The sequence below is a fragment of the Rhinopithecus roxellana genome, chromosome 8 (assembly GCF_007565055.1).
Source record: "Rhinopithecus roxellana isolate Shanxi Qingling chromosome 8, ASM756505v1, whole genome shotgun sequence".
NCBI classification, from domain to species: domain Eukaryota; kingdom Metazoa; phylum Chordata; class Mammalia; order Primates; family Cercopithecidae; genus Rhinopithecus; species Rhinopithecus roxellana.
Window position 1 is genome coordinate 5,456,325 of NC_044556.1, and position 13,282 is coordinate 5,469,606.

General features: G+C 51.9%; 1 protein-coding gene across 3 annotated transcripts in view; it reads left to right on the forward strand.

Moving 5' to 3' along the window:
* Window positions 1-11,219, forward strand: part of OLFM2 (olfactomedin 2) — an 87,772-nt gene extending 76,553 nt beyond the window's left edge. For 2 of the 3 annotated variants that reach the window (XM_030936144.1, XM_010373794.2), the window contains exons 2-6: window positions 4,275-4,424; window positions 7,126-7,272; window positions 7,505-7,724; window positions 8,071-8,177; window positions 10,090-11,219. In XM_030936144.1, the coding sequence (XP_030792004.1) occupies window positions 4,275-4,424; window positions 7,126-7,272; window positions 7,505-7,724; window positions 8,071-8,177; window positions 10,090-10,767 (1,302 nt within the window). In that variant the 3' untranslated portion in view covers window positions 10,768-11,219. Of the gene's footprint in view, window positions 1-4,274; window positions 4,425-6,798; window positions 6,900-7,125; window positions 7,273-7,504; window positions 7,725-8,070; window positions 8,178-10,089 lie in introns of those variants that run through there. The other variant, XM_030936145.1, reaches the window with a different exon arrangement.
* The last annotated feature ends 2,063 nt before the right edge of the window (window positions 11,220-13,282 follow it).

Below are 13,282 nucleotides of genomic sequence, written 5' to 3' on the forward strand. Positions count from 1 at the left end.
CCCAGCTACTCGGGAGGCTGAGGCATGAAAATCTCTTGAACCCAGGAGGTGGAGGTTGCAGTGAGCTGAGATCGCACCACTGCCCTCCAGCCTGGGCAACACAGCGAGAGTCTGTCTCAAAAATAAAAAATATAAAATAAGTGAATAAATAAAAGAGAAGGAGCGGGTTGCTGCTGTGGACAACTGAGGTGCAAATCTAATGGGTTCCTCTGGGAGATTTCATGGAACATACACCTTCAAGTTCTTTCCCACTGGAGAGGCAAGAGGGGTGGTATTAATCACTAATGCCTGTGGGTCATCTTTGAGGATTGCTGGGTGTATTTTCTGCTGGCCCCATGCAAGAGTAGGGTGGAGTCTGACCACCAGAGAAAGCTCTTGGCTGTGGCCAATCCTGGTCACACCTGCAGTGAATGTTAGCTCCACCCAGCTCCTACCTGAGTACAAGGAAGGTGGAGAAAGTGAGTTACTGTGCTTCTCTGCCGGGGCTGAGGATGTGCAACTTACAAAGGGGTTATCCCCATTTAGGAAGGGTGTACAAAGGCTCAAAGAATGACTAACTATAATAGTTTCAGCTGGCATTTATGAATGGTTTGTTTTCCTTATAGATTAGTGGGGGAGTCAAGCTCATCTGTACAATTTGTACAATTATATCATTCGCTCATATTCCAATAAAGCTTAAAAAAAAAGACTTGACTGAGTGGGAGAGAAAAAGGTGGGCTAATAGTTGGAGTCCCTGGGATTGCTCATAATTCACAGCTTGGTTTCTCTGTGCTGCAGCTCACGGCACTGATTCTGCTGGGAGATCTAGTAACGGCTGTGCAAATGATCAATGATTGTGGTGCTTTGTTTCTCTGTAAAACACTGGGGGTTGTTTAAATCAGAATTTCTTCCATGCCTGTCAGAATGCATCCTGGAATAGGACCAGAATCTTCCATTTACCGCCTCTATGGCCACCACCCATCATCACCTGCCTGGATCCGTGCAGTCACCCCTGCCCTGGCCTCCCTCCCTCGTCCCCTAGAGCAGGCAGAGGTCGCTGTGAACACCCGAGTAAGGTCACGTCCCGCCTCTGCACAGAACCCTCCATGGCTCCCACCTTCCTCATAGCAGAACCCGAAGCCCTCACTGCTTCCCACAAGGCCTTGCCCCATCACCTCCCTTCCCTCATCTGTCTCCACTTACCCCTTACTCAATCTGCTCCAGCCACGTGGGCCTCCTCCTTGTTTCACAAACACAGCAGGCATGGTCCTGCCTCAGAGCCTTTCCACTTGCTGTTCTCTCTGCCTGGAACCCCTTCCCCAGACATCCAAATGGCTCCTCCCTCACTTCCTTCAGGTCTTAAGCAAAGACTTCAGGTTTTGAACAAATGAAACCTACGTGTGCAAGCCCAAGCCAGTTACTCCACAACCCTCACGTTCCCCCACATCCTTTTTTTTTTTTTTTTTTTTTTTTAGATAGAGTTTTGCTCTTTTGCCCAGGCTGGAGTAAAGTGGTGTGATCTCGGCTCATTGCAACCTCGGCTTGCCGCACCCACCCCCCCGGGTTCAAGCAATTCTCCTGCCTCAGCCTCCCAAGTAGCTGGGATTATAGGCGCCCACCACCATGCCCGGCTAATTTTTGTATTTTTAGTAGAGACAGGGTTTTACCATGTTGGCTAAGCTGGTCTCGAACTCCTGACCTCAGGTGATCCACCCACCTCAGCTTTCCAAAGTGCTAGGATTATAGGTGTGAGCCACTGCGCCCGGCCTCTTTATTTTTTTTAAGAGATGGGGTCTCATTCTGTCACCGAGGCTGGAGTGCAGTGGCACAGCCATAGCTCATTGCATCCTCGACTTCCTGCACCCAAGCAATCCTCCCGCCTCAGCCATGTGAGTAGCTGGGACCACAGGTGTGTGCCATCATGCCTGGTTAATTTTTGTATTTTTTGTAGAAACAGGGTTTTGCCATGTTGCCCAGGCTGAAGTGCAGTGGCACAACCATAGCTCACTGCAGCCTCAATCTCCTGGGCTCAAGCAGTCCTTCTGCTTCAGGCTTCTGAGTAGCTGGGACCACAGGTGCATGCCACTACATCCAGCTAATGTTTTTTTTTTTTTTTTTTTTTTTTAATTTTTTTTAATTTTTAGTATAGATGAGGTCTTGTTATGTTGCTCAGGGTGGTCTTAAACTTCTGGCCTTCAGTGATCCGCCCACTTCAGCCTCCCGAAATTCTGGGATTACAGGCTTGAGCCAACATTCCCGGGCCCCTCCAGATACTGATCAGGATTTGTAATGACAGAAATGCCCCCTGCCTTCTCCTTTTCTTCTGTCTCACTCGTCCCTCAAGTTCATCTCAAGAGCCCATTCTCTTGGACACCTCCTCAGAGACCCTCAGCCTGAGGGAAGACCCCCTGTTACTCTGCACTATCTCTTCAAAGCACTCACTGCAGCATGTGGTTCCAGAAGTATCAATGGCATTAAGTGATAGATGTCCGTCTCTCCTAGTAGCTCCATGGACAACCACCAGATGTTTTCTTCATTCTTTCTCTTCCTTGATCCTATCCCAGACCTTATGCCTGGGACAGAAGAGACTCTCATGGATATCTTCTTTTTTTTTTTTCAGATGGAGTCTAGCTCTGTCGCCGAGGCTGGAGTGCAGTGGTCTATCTCGGCTCACTGCAACCTCCACCTCCCAAGTTCAAGCGATTCTCCTGCCTCAGCCTCCCATGTAGCTGGGATTACAGGCGCCCGCCACCACGCCTGGCTAATTTTTGTATTTTTAGTAGAGACAGGGTTTCACCATGTTGGCCAGGCTGGTCTCGAACTCCTGACCTCAGGTGATCCACCCGCCTCATGGGTATCTTCTAGTCAGTTTGGAAGTTTATGACTGTCTTGTGCCTAGAGTTCCCTGGTACTTATTAGCATTTCTAAGGCTCTGATAAGTCCTGCAGTCACAAAACTTGTTTCTCCCAGTAAGACACACATTTATTTGACCACAGAGCATCCTTTTCCCAGCACACCTGGTAAGATTACCAGTGTTGCAAGGAGCATGGCTTGGGAAACAAAGCCATAATTGATCGCTGGATTATCTGAGCATTTTGTCTGCTATTACCTTGCCTGAGCGGCTCCAGGTAGGGTGGGGCACAGCAGGGTTGCACTTAACATTTAGTGGCCCTGATGGCTGGGCACAGTGGCTCACACCTGTAATGCCAGCACTGAGGCGGGCGGATCACCTGAAGTCAGATACTTTTTTTTTCCTTTTGAGACAGGGTCTCACTCTGTTACCCAGGCTGAACTGGAGGCCAGGTGTTGGAGATAAGCCTGGCCAACATGATGAAACCCCATCTCTGCTAAAAATACAAAAATTAGCTGAGCATGGAGGCGTGCACCTGTAATCCCAGCTCCTCAGGAGGCTGAGGCAGGAGAATCCCTTGAACCCGGGAGGCGGAGGTTGCAGTGAGCCCAGATCGCGCCACTGCACTCCAGCCTGGGCGACAGGGCAAGACTGTGTCTCAAAAACAAACAACAACAACAACAAGAAAAAAACACCAAAAACTGAAAAACAAACAAAGAAACCACGAAGTGGTCCTGAGATAGCTCCAGAGCCGATATGTCACTGTGGCCTGGGGAAGCAGAGAGGAGGCCCAGGTTTGGGGGTTGAGTGGATCTCTGTTTTTTTTTTTTTTTTTTTTTTTTTGAGATGGAGTCCCGCTTTGTCGCCCAGGCTGGAGTGCAGTGGCACGATCTCCGCTCACTGAAATCTCTGCCTCCCGGGTTCACGCCATTCTTCTGCCTCAGCCTCCGGAGTAGCTGGGCCTACAGGTGCCCATCACCACGCCCAGCTAATTTTTTTGTATTTTTAGTAGAGACGGGGTTTCACTGTGTTAGCCAGGATGGTCTCGATCTCCTGACCTCGTGATCTGCCCGCCTCGGCCTCCCAAAGTGCTGGGATTACAGGCATGAGCCACTGTGCCGGGCGGATCTCTGTTCTAATGGCAGTTATGGAGACAGTGTTGTGTGTGTGCGCGAATCTGTGTGAGAGAATGAATTCTGGTCTTGGAGAACAGTTGAGTCCTCCAATTCCTTGCCGTGTTCCTTAACCCCTCTGCACCTCAGTCTTGCCATCTGTGAAATGAGGCTCCTTAAGGAGGGCCTGAGATCACATACAACAGGCACTGGCATATGCCTGGAGCCCAGCAAAGGGCATCTGTGGTTTCCTCGGGCCCCCTTCCTGTCCCAGCGAGGGAGAGGCGAGACCCTCACTGGGATCCTAGTCTCTGACGCCCATGTCTTTGCAGACTCTCTTCCAGAGCCCAGAAGAGGGCTGGCAGCTGTACACCTCAGCCCAGGCCCCTGACGGGAAATGCATCTGCACGGCTGTGATCCCAGCGCAGAGTACCTGCTCTCGAGATGGCAGGAGTCGGGAGCTGCGGCAACTGATGGAGAAGGTGAGAACCTTCCAGGTGCCCTGGGGGCGGCTGGGAAAATCTCCCAGTTCTCACCCCGCCCTCCAGCCCCATCCAGGTCAGCCAGTGGCCATATCCAGCTATGCAAATTATTCAGAGCTGACTGATAATCCAGCTCCTCTCCAGGCAGGTCCTTTTTTTTTCCCCCTTTTGACCCAGGGTCTCACTCTGTTACCCATGCTGGAATGCAGTGACATGATCAGCTCACTGCAGCCTCAAACTCCTGGGTTCAAGCAATCCCCACTCCTCAGCCTCCGAGTAGCTGGGATTACAGGCAGGCACCACCATGCCCTGCTAATTTTTATATTTTTTGTAGAGATGGGGTCTCCCTATGTTGCACAGGCTGGTCTCAATCTCCTGGGCTCAAGTGATCCTCTGGCCTCGGCCCCCCAAAGTGTTTGGATTACAGGTGTGAGCCACCATACCCAGATGGTCCAATATCTGTTCAATGCTTTTTTTTCTTTCTTTCTTTTTTTTTTTTTTTTTGAGACAGAGTCTCACTCTGTCACCCAGGCTGGAGTGCAGGTACAGTGGCATCATCTCGGCTCACCACAACCTCCACCTCCCAGGTTCAAGCGATTCTCCTGCCTCAGCCTCCCAAGTAGCTGGGATTACAGGTGTGCGCCACCACACCCAGCTAATTTTTGTATTTTTAGCAGAGATGGGGTTTCACCATACTGGTCATGCTGGTCTCGAACTCCTGACTTCAGGTGATTTGCCTGTCTTGGCCTCCCAAAGTGCTGGGATTATAGGCGTGAGCCACTGCGCCCGGCCTGTTCAATGCTATTTTGGGAGAGAAGCCAAGCACTTATTGGGGTTGGGGTAGGGGAAGGAAGGAAGACTGGAGGGGCAGCATCTCAGTGTCCTATGTGTGAGCTCTGGTCCACCAGGCACATCCCACTCAGTTTTGCAGTTCACCAGACTCACCTGCTAAGAAGGCGTTCTGTGCCCGTTGGGGAGGGTCTCACCCTCCACCCCAAGAGGCTCCTATAAAAGTTTCCTTCTACCTCTGATCATGGTCAATAGAAAATAGTCCCCTGGGCCGGGCATGGTAGCTCACGCCTGGAATCCCAGCACTTTGGGAGGCCGAGGCACGTGGACCACTTGAGGTCAGGAGTTTGAGATCAGCCTCTACTAAAAATACAAAAATTAGCCAGGCGTGGTGGTGTGTGCCTGTAGTCCCAGCTACTCGGGAGGCTGAGGCAGGATAATTGCTTGAACCTGGGAGATGGAGGTTGCAGTGAGCTGAGATGGCGCTACTGCACTCCAGCCTGGGTGACAGAGCGAGTCTCCATCTCAAATAAATAAATAAATAAAACAAACTTATAAATTGCTGATTTCTGGAATTTCCCACTTAATATTTTCGGACTGTGGTTGGCCTCAGGTAGCTGAAACCTGAAACTGGAGAAGGGAAGAGTACTGTAAAAATGTTCAGGGTGGGTATTAGGCTGCTGGGTTTCTGAGAGTTTCCAAGTGTCATGTGAATAATTGTACAGGAAAGTCTGTATTTCAACAAGCATCCACTGGTGACTCTGAGTTTACCTTAGCCAGGCGGAGTCCACTTTAGTCAGGTGAAGCTGGTAGGAATCTACCTTAGCCAGGTGAGGGTCTACCTTAGCCAGGTGCTCATCTTAGCCAAGTGAGAGTCTACCTTAATATGGTGGGAGTCTACCTTAACCAGGTGTTCACCTTAGCCAGGTGGAGTCTACCTTAGCCAGGTGAGAGTCTACTTAAGCCAGAGATGGAGTTCACCTTAACAAGGTGAACCTTAGCCGGATGTTCACCTTAGTCAGGTGGGAGTCTACCTTAGCCAGGGGGAGTTCAACCTACCCAGGTGGAGTTCACCATAACCAGGTGGAGGTGGGAGCTGGGGGCTCTCAGGTTGGGTCAGGAGAGGCCAGGGCAAGGGAAGTTTATTTTACTCATTCAGCCAAAAAGTACTTATTGAGCCTCTACTCTAGGCCAGTGCTGGGCACTGGAGGTTAAGCTGTGGACAAGCGAGACGCAGCCTCTGTCTCTGAGGGTCCCACCTGAAGGAGGCAGATGGATAAGAATGTTCTACATAGTCACAGCTGGGAAAGAAATGACCAGGCAAGAGGAGAGTGAGTGAGCGACTACCTGGGACAGAGTGGTCAGGGAAGGATGCTTTGAGTGGGGGATGCTGCAGCTGAACCCTGAAGGATGAGAAGGAGCCAGCCATGGGAATGTGGGGGGAACAGCACTCCAGGTTGAGAGACCAACAAGTGCAAAGACCCGGCGGAGGGAAGGAGCTTAGAGTCTGTGAGAACAAAGAGAGAGGAAGTGGGTGGGGTGGGGTGGGGGGCGGGGCAGGACCAGCCAGCGCAGGATCTGTGGAGGAGGAAGGTGATTTAATCTCTGTTTTGAAAGTTCCTTCTGTCTGCTGTGTAGCGAATTGACTACAGGGGATGAAGGTGGAACTGGGAGACTAGGGAGGAGGTGAGAGGTGGTGGTGGGTGGACCAGATGGGAGCCAGTGGGTAGGAGGGAGGATGGATGGATTGGGCACACGATTGGGAGGCTGCTGGTAAGCTCAGGGGAGAAGAAGGTGGCCTTGTTGGTCTGGTGTTTGCGCAGCCTCTGGCCCTGCCAGCTCTTGTCTGTGGCATCTCTGGGTTGGGATTTGGGGAAGGAGGTCTGGTCCCTTCAGTTGTCCCCATTCCTAGGTCCAGAACGTCTCCCAGTCCATGGAGGTCCTTGAGCTGCGGACGTATCGCGACCTCCAGTATGTACGCGGCATGGAGACCCTCATGCGGAGCCTGGATGCTCGGCTCCGGGCGGCTGATGGGTCCCTCTCGGCCAAGAGCTTCCAGGTGGGTCCTCCTGGGTCCAGACCAGAGGTCAAACGAATGATTGGGATTTGGTATCCATTAGTTCCTACAGTGGAGTCATGTCTGGGAAGAATCTAGGGTCCAGTCTGAGCCAAATGCCAAGGGCCAGGTGTGCATCAAAGACAAAGAGTGAAGTTAAGAGTCAGAGGTTGAGGTCATGTCTGGGTCAAAGGCCAGAGGTCAGGCTTGGCCATGGTTCCATCTTGATGCATAGGAGCTGAAGGACAGGATGACGGAACTGTTGCCCCTGAGCTCAGTCCTGGACCAGTACAAGGCAGACACACGGACCATTGTACGCCTGCGGGAGGAGGTGAGGAATCTCTCCGGCAGTCTGGCGGCCATCCAGGAGGAGATGGGTGCCTACGGGTACGAGGACCTGCAGCAGCGGGTGATGGCCCTGGAGGCCCGGCTCCACGCCTGCGCCCAGAAGCTGGGTATGCCTTGGCCCTTGACCCTGACCCCTGATCTCTGACTGCCACACCCAACTCCAATATCACCTGTTTGTGCCTAGAAGCTGGGCAGTTTTGACCTCTAATTTGTAAACCTCAACCTTTGACCTTCCTACCTAAGGCTACACTTGAGTCTAGAAGCTGGAAATGGCCCTGATCCTTGGCCTCTAACCCCTCACTCACAACTGAACAACAGATTGGGACCAGATTTGGAGTCTTCCCTCATCCCTGGTCCCAACTTTCCCAACTTGATCATAGCACTTCATCTTTGCCCTGCCTCTCTTGGGCTGTTCCCTTCCCCATCCTCATTCCCCCTGTTCCTGCCTCCCAGGCTGTGGGAAGCTGACCGGGGTCAGTAACCCCATCACCGTTCGGGCCATGGGGTCCCGCTTCGGCTCCTGGATGACTGACACGATGGCCCCCAGTGCGGATAGCCGGGTGAGTGACTGCGCCCACCCCTGGGGTCAGGGCCTGGGAGGGACAGAGCCTCTGACTGCCCATACGTGCCCCGGGAGTTCACACTGGTGACTGTCTTGTAGCCCAAAGTGTCCTGGATCCCCCAGGGTCATTGGACCTCCCTGTCCAGTAACCCCCAAGTGACCAAGGGCTTTGCAACCCTGTGAATCCCAGTCTGTTGACCTCCAGTGTCTGTATAGTGGCTAGTGGTTACTGAGTTCTACCGACCAGTTCTCAGGGACTACTGACATCCAAGTAACTACCCAATGACCAATGCCTTCCCAAGGACAAGAGACCTCCTCCACCAAGCACTGCTCAGTGACCTGTGGACTTCTCGTAGCTTCCACAGTCATGACTGCCTATCACTTGGACACACAAGAACCATCTTGGTGGCTCATGCCTGTAATCCCAGCACTTTGGGAGGCCGAGGTGGGTGGATCACCTGAGGTTGGGAGTTCGAGACCAGCCTGACCAACATGGAGAAACCCCGTCTCTACTAGAAATACAAAATTAGCCGTGCATAGTGGTGCATGCCTGTAATCCCGGCTACTCGGGAGGCTGAGGAAGGAGAATCGCTTGAACCCAGGAGGTGGAGGTTGCAGTGAGCCAAGATCGCATCATTGCACTCCAGCCTGGGCAACAAGAATGAAACTCTGTCTCAAAAACAAAACAAAACAAAAACAACAAATGCTAGTTAACATGATGACAGCGATAATGTCGATGACACACCTAGTCACCTCGTGGTGACGGGTTAGTTAACCATGGCAATGAATTCAAGTGATGTCTTATCATTCAGTGGCTGTCCAGTGACCACTAACCACCCACTATCCAATGACCAGGGAATTCCCGGACCCAGTGAGTCCCCAGGGGCTGCAGTTCCCAGGGTCCTTTGGGATGAAGCATTGTCCACTTCAGGTCTGTTTTAAGATCAATAGCAGCTGGGTGCGGTGGCTCACGCCTGTAATCCTAGCACTTTAGGAGGCCAAGGCAGGCAGATCACTTGAGCTCAGCAGTTTGAGACTAGTCTGGGCAACACTGCGAGACCTTGTCTCTACTAAAGATACAATAAATTAGCCGGGCGTGGTGACTTGTGCTTGTAGTCCCAGCTATTCGGGGGGCTAAGGTGGGAGGATCGCGTGAGCCTGGGAGGTCAAGGCTGCAGTGAGCTGTGATTGTGCCACTGCACTCCAGCCTGGGAAAAACAATGAGACCTTGTTTCAAAAGAAAAAACAAGGCCAGGCATGGTGGTTCATGCCTGTAATCCCAGCACTTTGGGAGGCCGAGACAGTGGATCACAAGGCCAGGAGTTCGAGACCAGCCTGACCAACATGGTGAAACCCCCATCTCTACTAAAAATGCAAAAATTAGCCAGGCGTGGTGGTATGCACCTGTAATCCCAGCTACTCGGGAGGCTGAGGCAGGAGAATCGCTTGAACCCGGGAGGTTGCAGTGAGCTGAGATCACGCCACTGCACTCCAGCCTGGGCGACAGAGAGAGGCTCCATCTCAAAAAAAAAAAAAAAAAAAAAAAAAAGACCAATAGCACTCACTGGGATCGTGGTCCCACTGGGGCCATGCAGTTCCCCAAGAAACTGCAGCCCCTGGGGACTCACTGGGCCCAGGAATTCCCTGGTCATTGGATATTGGGTGGTTAGTGGTCACTGGCCAGCCACTGAGTAATAAGACATCACTTGAATTCACTGCCCATGGTTAATGCTGTCACCACGAGATGATCATGGTCACACTAGGGCCATAATTGGTAATGAATGGTCAACAGAATTCCCATGACTAATGACCACTTAGTGACCGTTGATCTCTAATGGCTGTAGCTAGTGCTGGGACCCTTGGGTCATTGGTGGTGGTCCCCCCCCAGTGACCAGTGGCTGTTCCCGTAGGTCTGGTACATGGATGGCTATTACAAGGGCCGCCGGGTCCTGGAGTTCCGTACCCTGGGAGACTTCATCAAAGGCCAGAACTTTATCCAGCACCTGCTGCCCCAGCCGTGGGCGGGCACGGGCCACGTGGTGTACAACGGCTCCCTGTTCTATAACAAGTACCAGAGCAACGTGGTGGTCAAATACCACTTCCGCTCGCGCTCCGTGCTGGTGCAGAGGAGCCTCCCGGGCGCCGGTTACAACAACACCTTCCCCTACTCCTGGGGCGGTTTCTCCGACATGGACTTCATGGTGGACGAGAGCGGGCTCTGGGCTGTGTACACCACCAACCAGAACGCGGGCAACATCGTGGTCAGCCGGCTGGACCCGCACACCCTCGAGGTCATGCGGTCCTGGGACACTGGCTACCCCAAGCGCAGCGCCGGCGAGGCCTTCATGATCTGCGGCGTGCTCTACGTGACCAACTCCCACCTGGCTGGGGCCAAGGTCTACTTTGCCTATTTCACCAACACGTCCAGTTACGAGTACACGGACGTGCCCTTCCACAACCAGTATTCCCACATCTCGATGCTGGATTACAACCCCCGGGAGCGCGCCCTCTATACCTGGAACAACGGCCACCAGGTGCTCTACAATGTCACCCTGTTTCACGTCATCAGCACCTCTGGGGACCCCTGAGCCAATGCTGTGACTCGGGCTGCTGCCTGGGGGGCCTCCGGCGGCTGGGGGCCCTTTTCATTCTGCCTGTGTCCCTCAAGGGTGATCTGTCTCTGTCATGCCCTTTCTCCCCGCCTTTTTGCTGGGCTTTTGTTCTCTGCCTATTTGTCTATTTTCTCAATTTCCCCTCTTCTCCTTTATTGATCCCTGCTTTTAATACACTTCTTTCTTTCTGCCTTTTTATGGATGTCTTTTTATTTTTATGCCTCTGGTTCTCCAGTTCTTTCTCTGTCTCTGCCTCTCTGTCTCTCTCACTCTCTCTGTCCTTCCGCCCCTCCCTCCTTGCTTCCCACCCATTCCTCATCCCTCACTCCCACCCCACCCCCAGGAGTTGAGTGCATGGATCTGTTTCTTTTTTTATTTACACTTTTTCTTTCCGGTTTGCCGGAATAAACAGGACCTTTGACATTTGATGGTTCGATGACTCTGTGTGTCCAATAGGGGCAGAGGTGGAGGTGGCCCCAAAGTCCAAGCCTGGAGACCCCTCTCCAGTGAGGATCCCCTTATTCCATAACTTGAGCTTAAGCAAACGGTGGGGAAGGGGTTCCCCAGGGCCAGCCCTTTGGGGAGATGGGTGAGGAGACCCAATCCCAAGTTGTTTTGATCGAAAGCAATTCATTTAAAAGCAGTTTGATCAAAACAAACGAGAATTCTAGCACAACAATGAAAACTGGCCTCAAATGAGTATTCTCCCGTCACTGGATTGCCACTCTCCGATCACTCTTGATGCATTACTAAGTGGTCTGGAAAAAAATTTTTTTTTTTTGAGACAGTCTTGCTCTGTCACCCAGGCTGGTGTGCAGTGGCATGATCTCAGCTCACTGCAACCTCCGCCTCCTGGGTTCAAGCGATTCGCGTGCCTCAGCCTCCCGAGTAGCTGGAATTACAGGCACGCACCACCACGCCAGGCTAATTTTTGTATTTTTAGTAGAGATGGGGGTTTCAACATGTTGTTCAGGGTAATCTTGAACTCCTGGGCTCAAGTGATCCGCCCCCCTCAGCCTCCCAAAGTGCTGGGATTACAGGCGTGAGCCACTGAGCCCGGCCAGTCTGGCAATTTTTTTAATGGGTTTTTAACAATCAAGCTGGCTTCTAACAAGCTGGGTATGAAAGAGTAGGGCCCAGCTGAATTTTTCCTTTTTCTTTTTTCTCTTGTTGCTTTATAATTTCAAAAATCGTTTTTAAACGAGTCACATTTGTGCCGAGTTAGCTAATCACAAAAAAAGCTAGAAACAGCCTAAAGGGGCACTCAGGTGCCTTCAGCTGCACACACTCACACCCCACACATGGAGCCTGTTTGCCTGGAAGAGGGACTGGGCAGGGACAGCCCCTGATGGGGAACCAGAACTCTTGGAGGGGAAGGAGAGGAAAAGACAAGACGTTTTGGAGGCAGGAAAGAAGAGTATGAGGGAGACAGGAAGGGACTTTACAGCAGCTCATGCCTGTAATCCCAGCACTTTGGGAAACTGAGGTGGAAGGATTGCTTGAGTCCAGGAGTTCAAGACCAGCCTGGGCAACCTAACAAGACCCTATCTCTAAAAAAAAATGGACAAAACTAGCCAGGCATGGTGGTGTGCGCCTATAGTCCCAGCTACTCGGGAGGCTGAGGTGGGAGGATCTCTTGAATCCAGGAGTTCGAGGCTGCATGAACCATGAGCGCCACTGCATTGCAGCGGGGCTACAGAGTGAGACCTTGTCTCAATTTTAAAAATAAAAAAGGAGAAGCTAAGTCCTCAGCAGCCTTAGAGATCTGGCTAAAGGCAGGGGAGGGGAAGTCACAGACGAGGAAGAACCAGATGAGGGCTTTATACGAGCCAGGCCTGTCTGAAGGCCTGCGTGAGGTGGACGTAAGGGGTGCAGCCAGGCTAGTCGGAAGGGGTACAAGAACAGTGAGGAACGTCACCCTTGGGGCTGAGGGGCCAAGAATGAAGGTAGGGGAAGCTGCCCAGGTGATCCTGCCCATGTTGACTCCGGTGGTTGGTCCCTATTGAATCCAGAGCAGAAATATCATTTAAAGAGCCCTAATGGCCCGGACCCCCACCCTGCTGAGGCCACAGAGCGGGTGCTCCCCACTTCCCCCGGGGGAGGCTCTCCCCATCTCTAATTAATGGTTTCCCTGATTAGATCATCTCCGCTCCATGCTGGCATCTCCGGGAACTTGGACACTGGGGCCATATTGGGAATGAAACCAATGAATAATAAATGGGACTGCCTAATGTACTCATTTAAACCCAATTTTTAGAGAAATCCTCAAGAAAAGCAATTAATTTCCATTTAAGTGAATATGTTTGACATCGGAAAAAGGATTCATTCCCGGATTAGCACGTGGAGAGGCACTTTACTCTGTACCGGCTGAAAACATGAAACGAAAAGCAGCACAAAGCCAGGACACCTAGAACATCTGTATCCCCCTAACTCCCACCCCAATTTACATTTATTTGGAAGCAGAGTCTCCACAGTGAGAGGATGGGGTAGT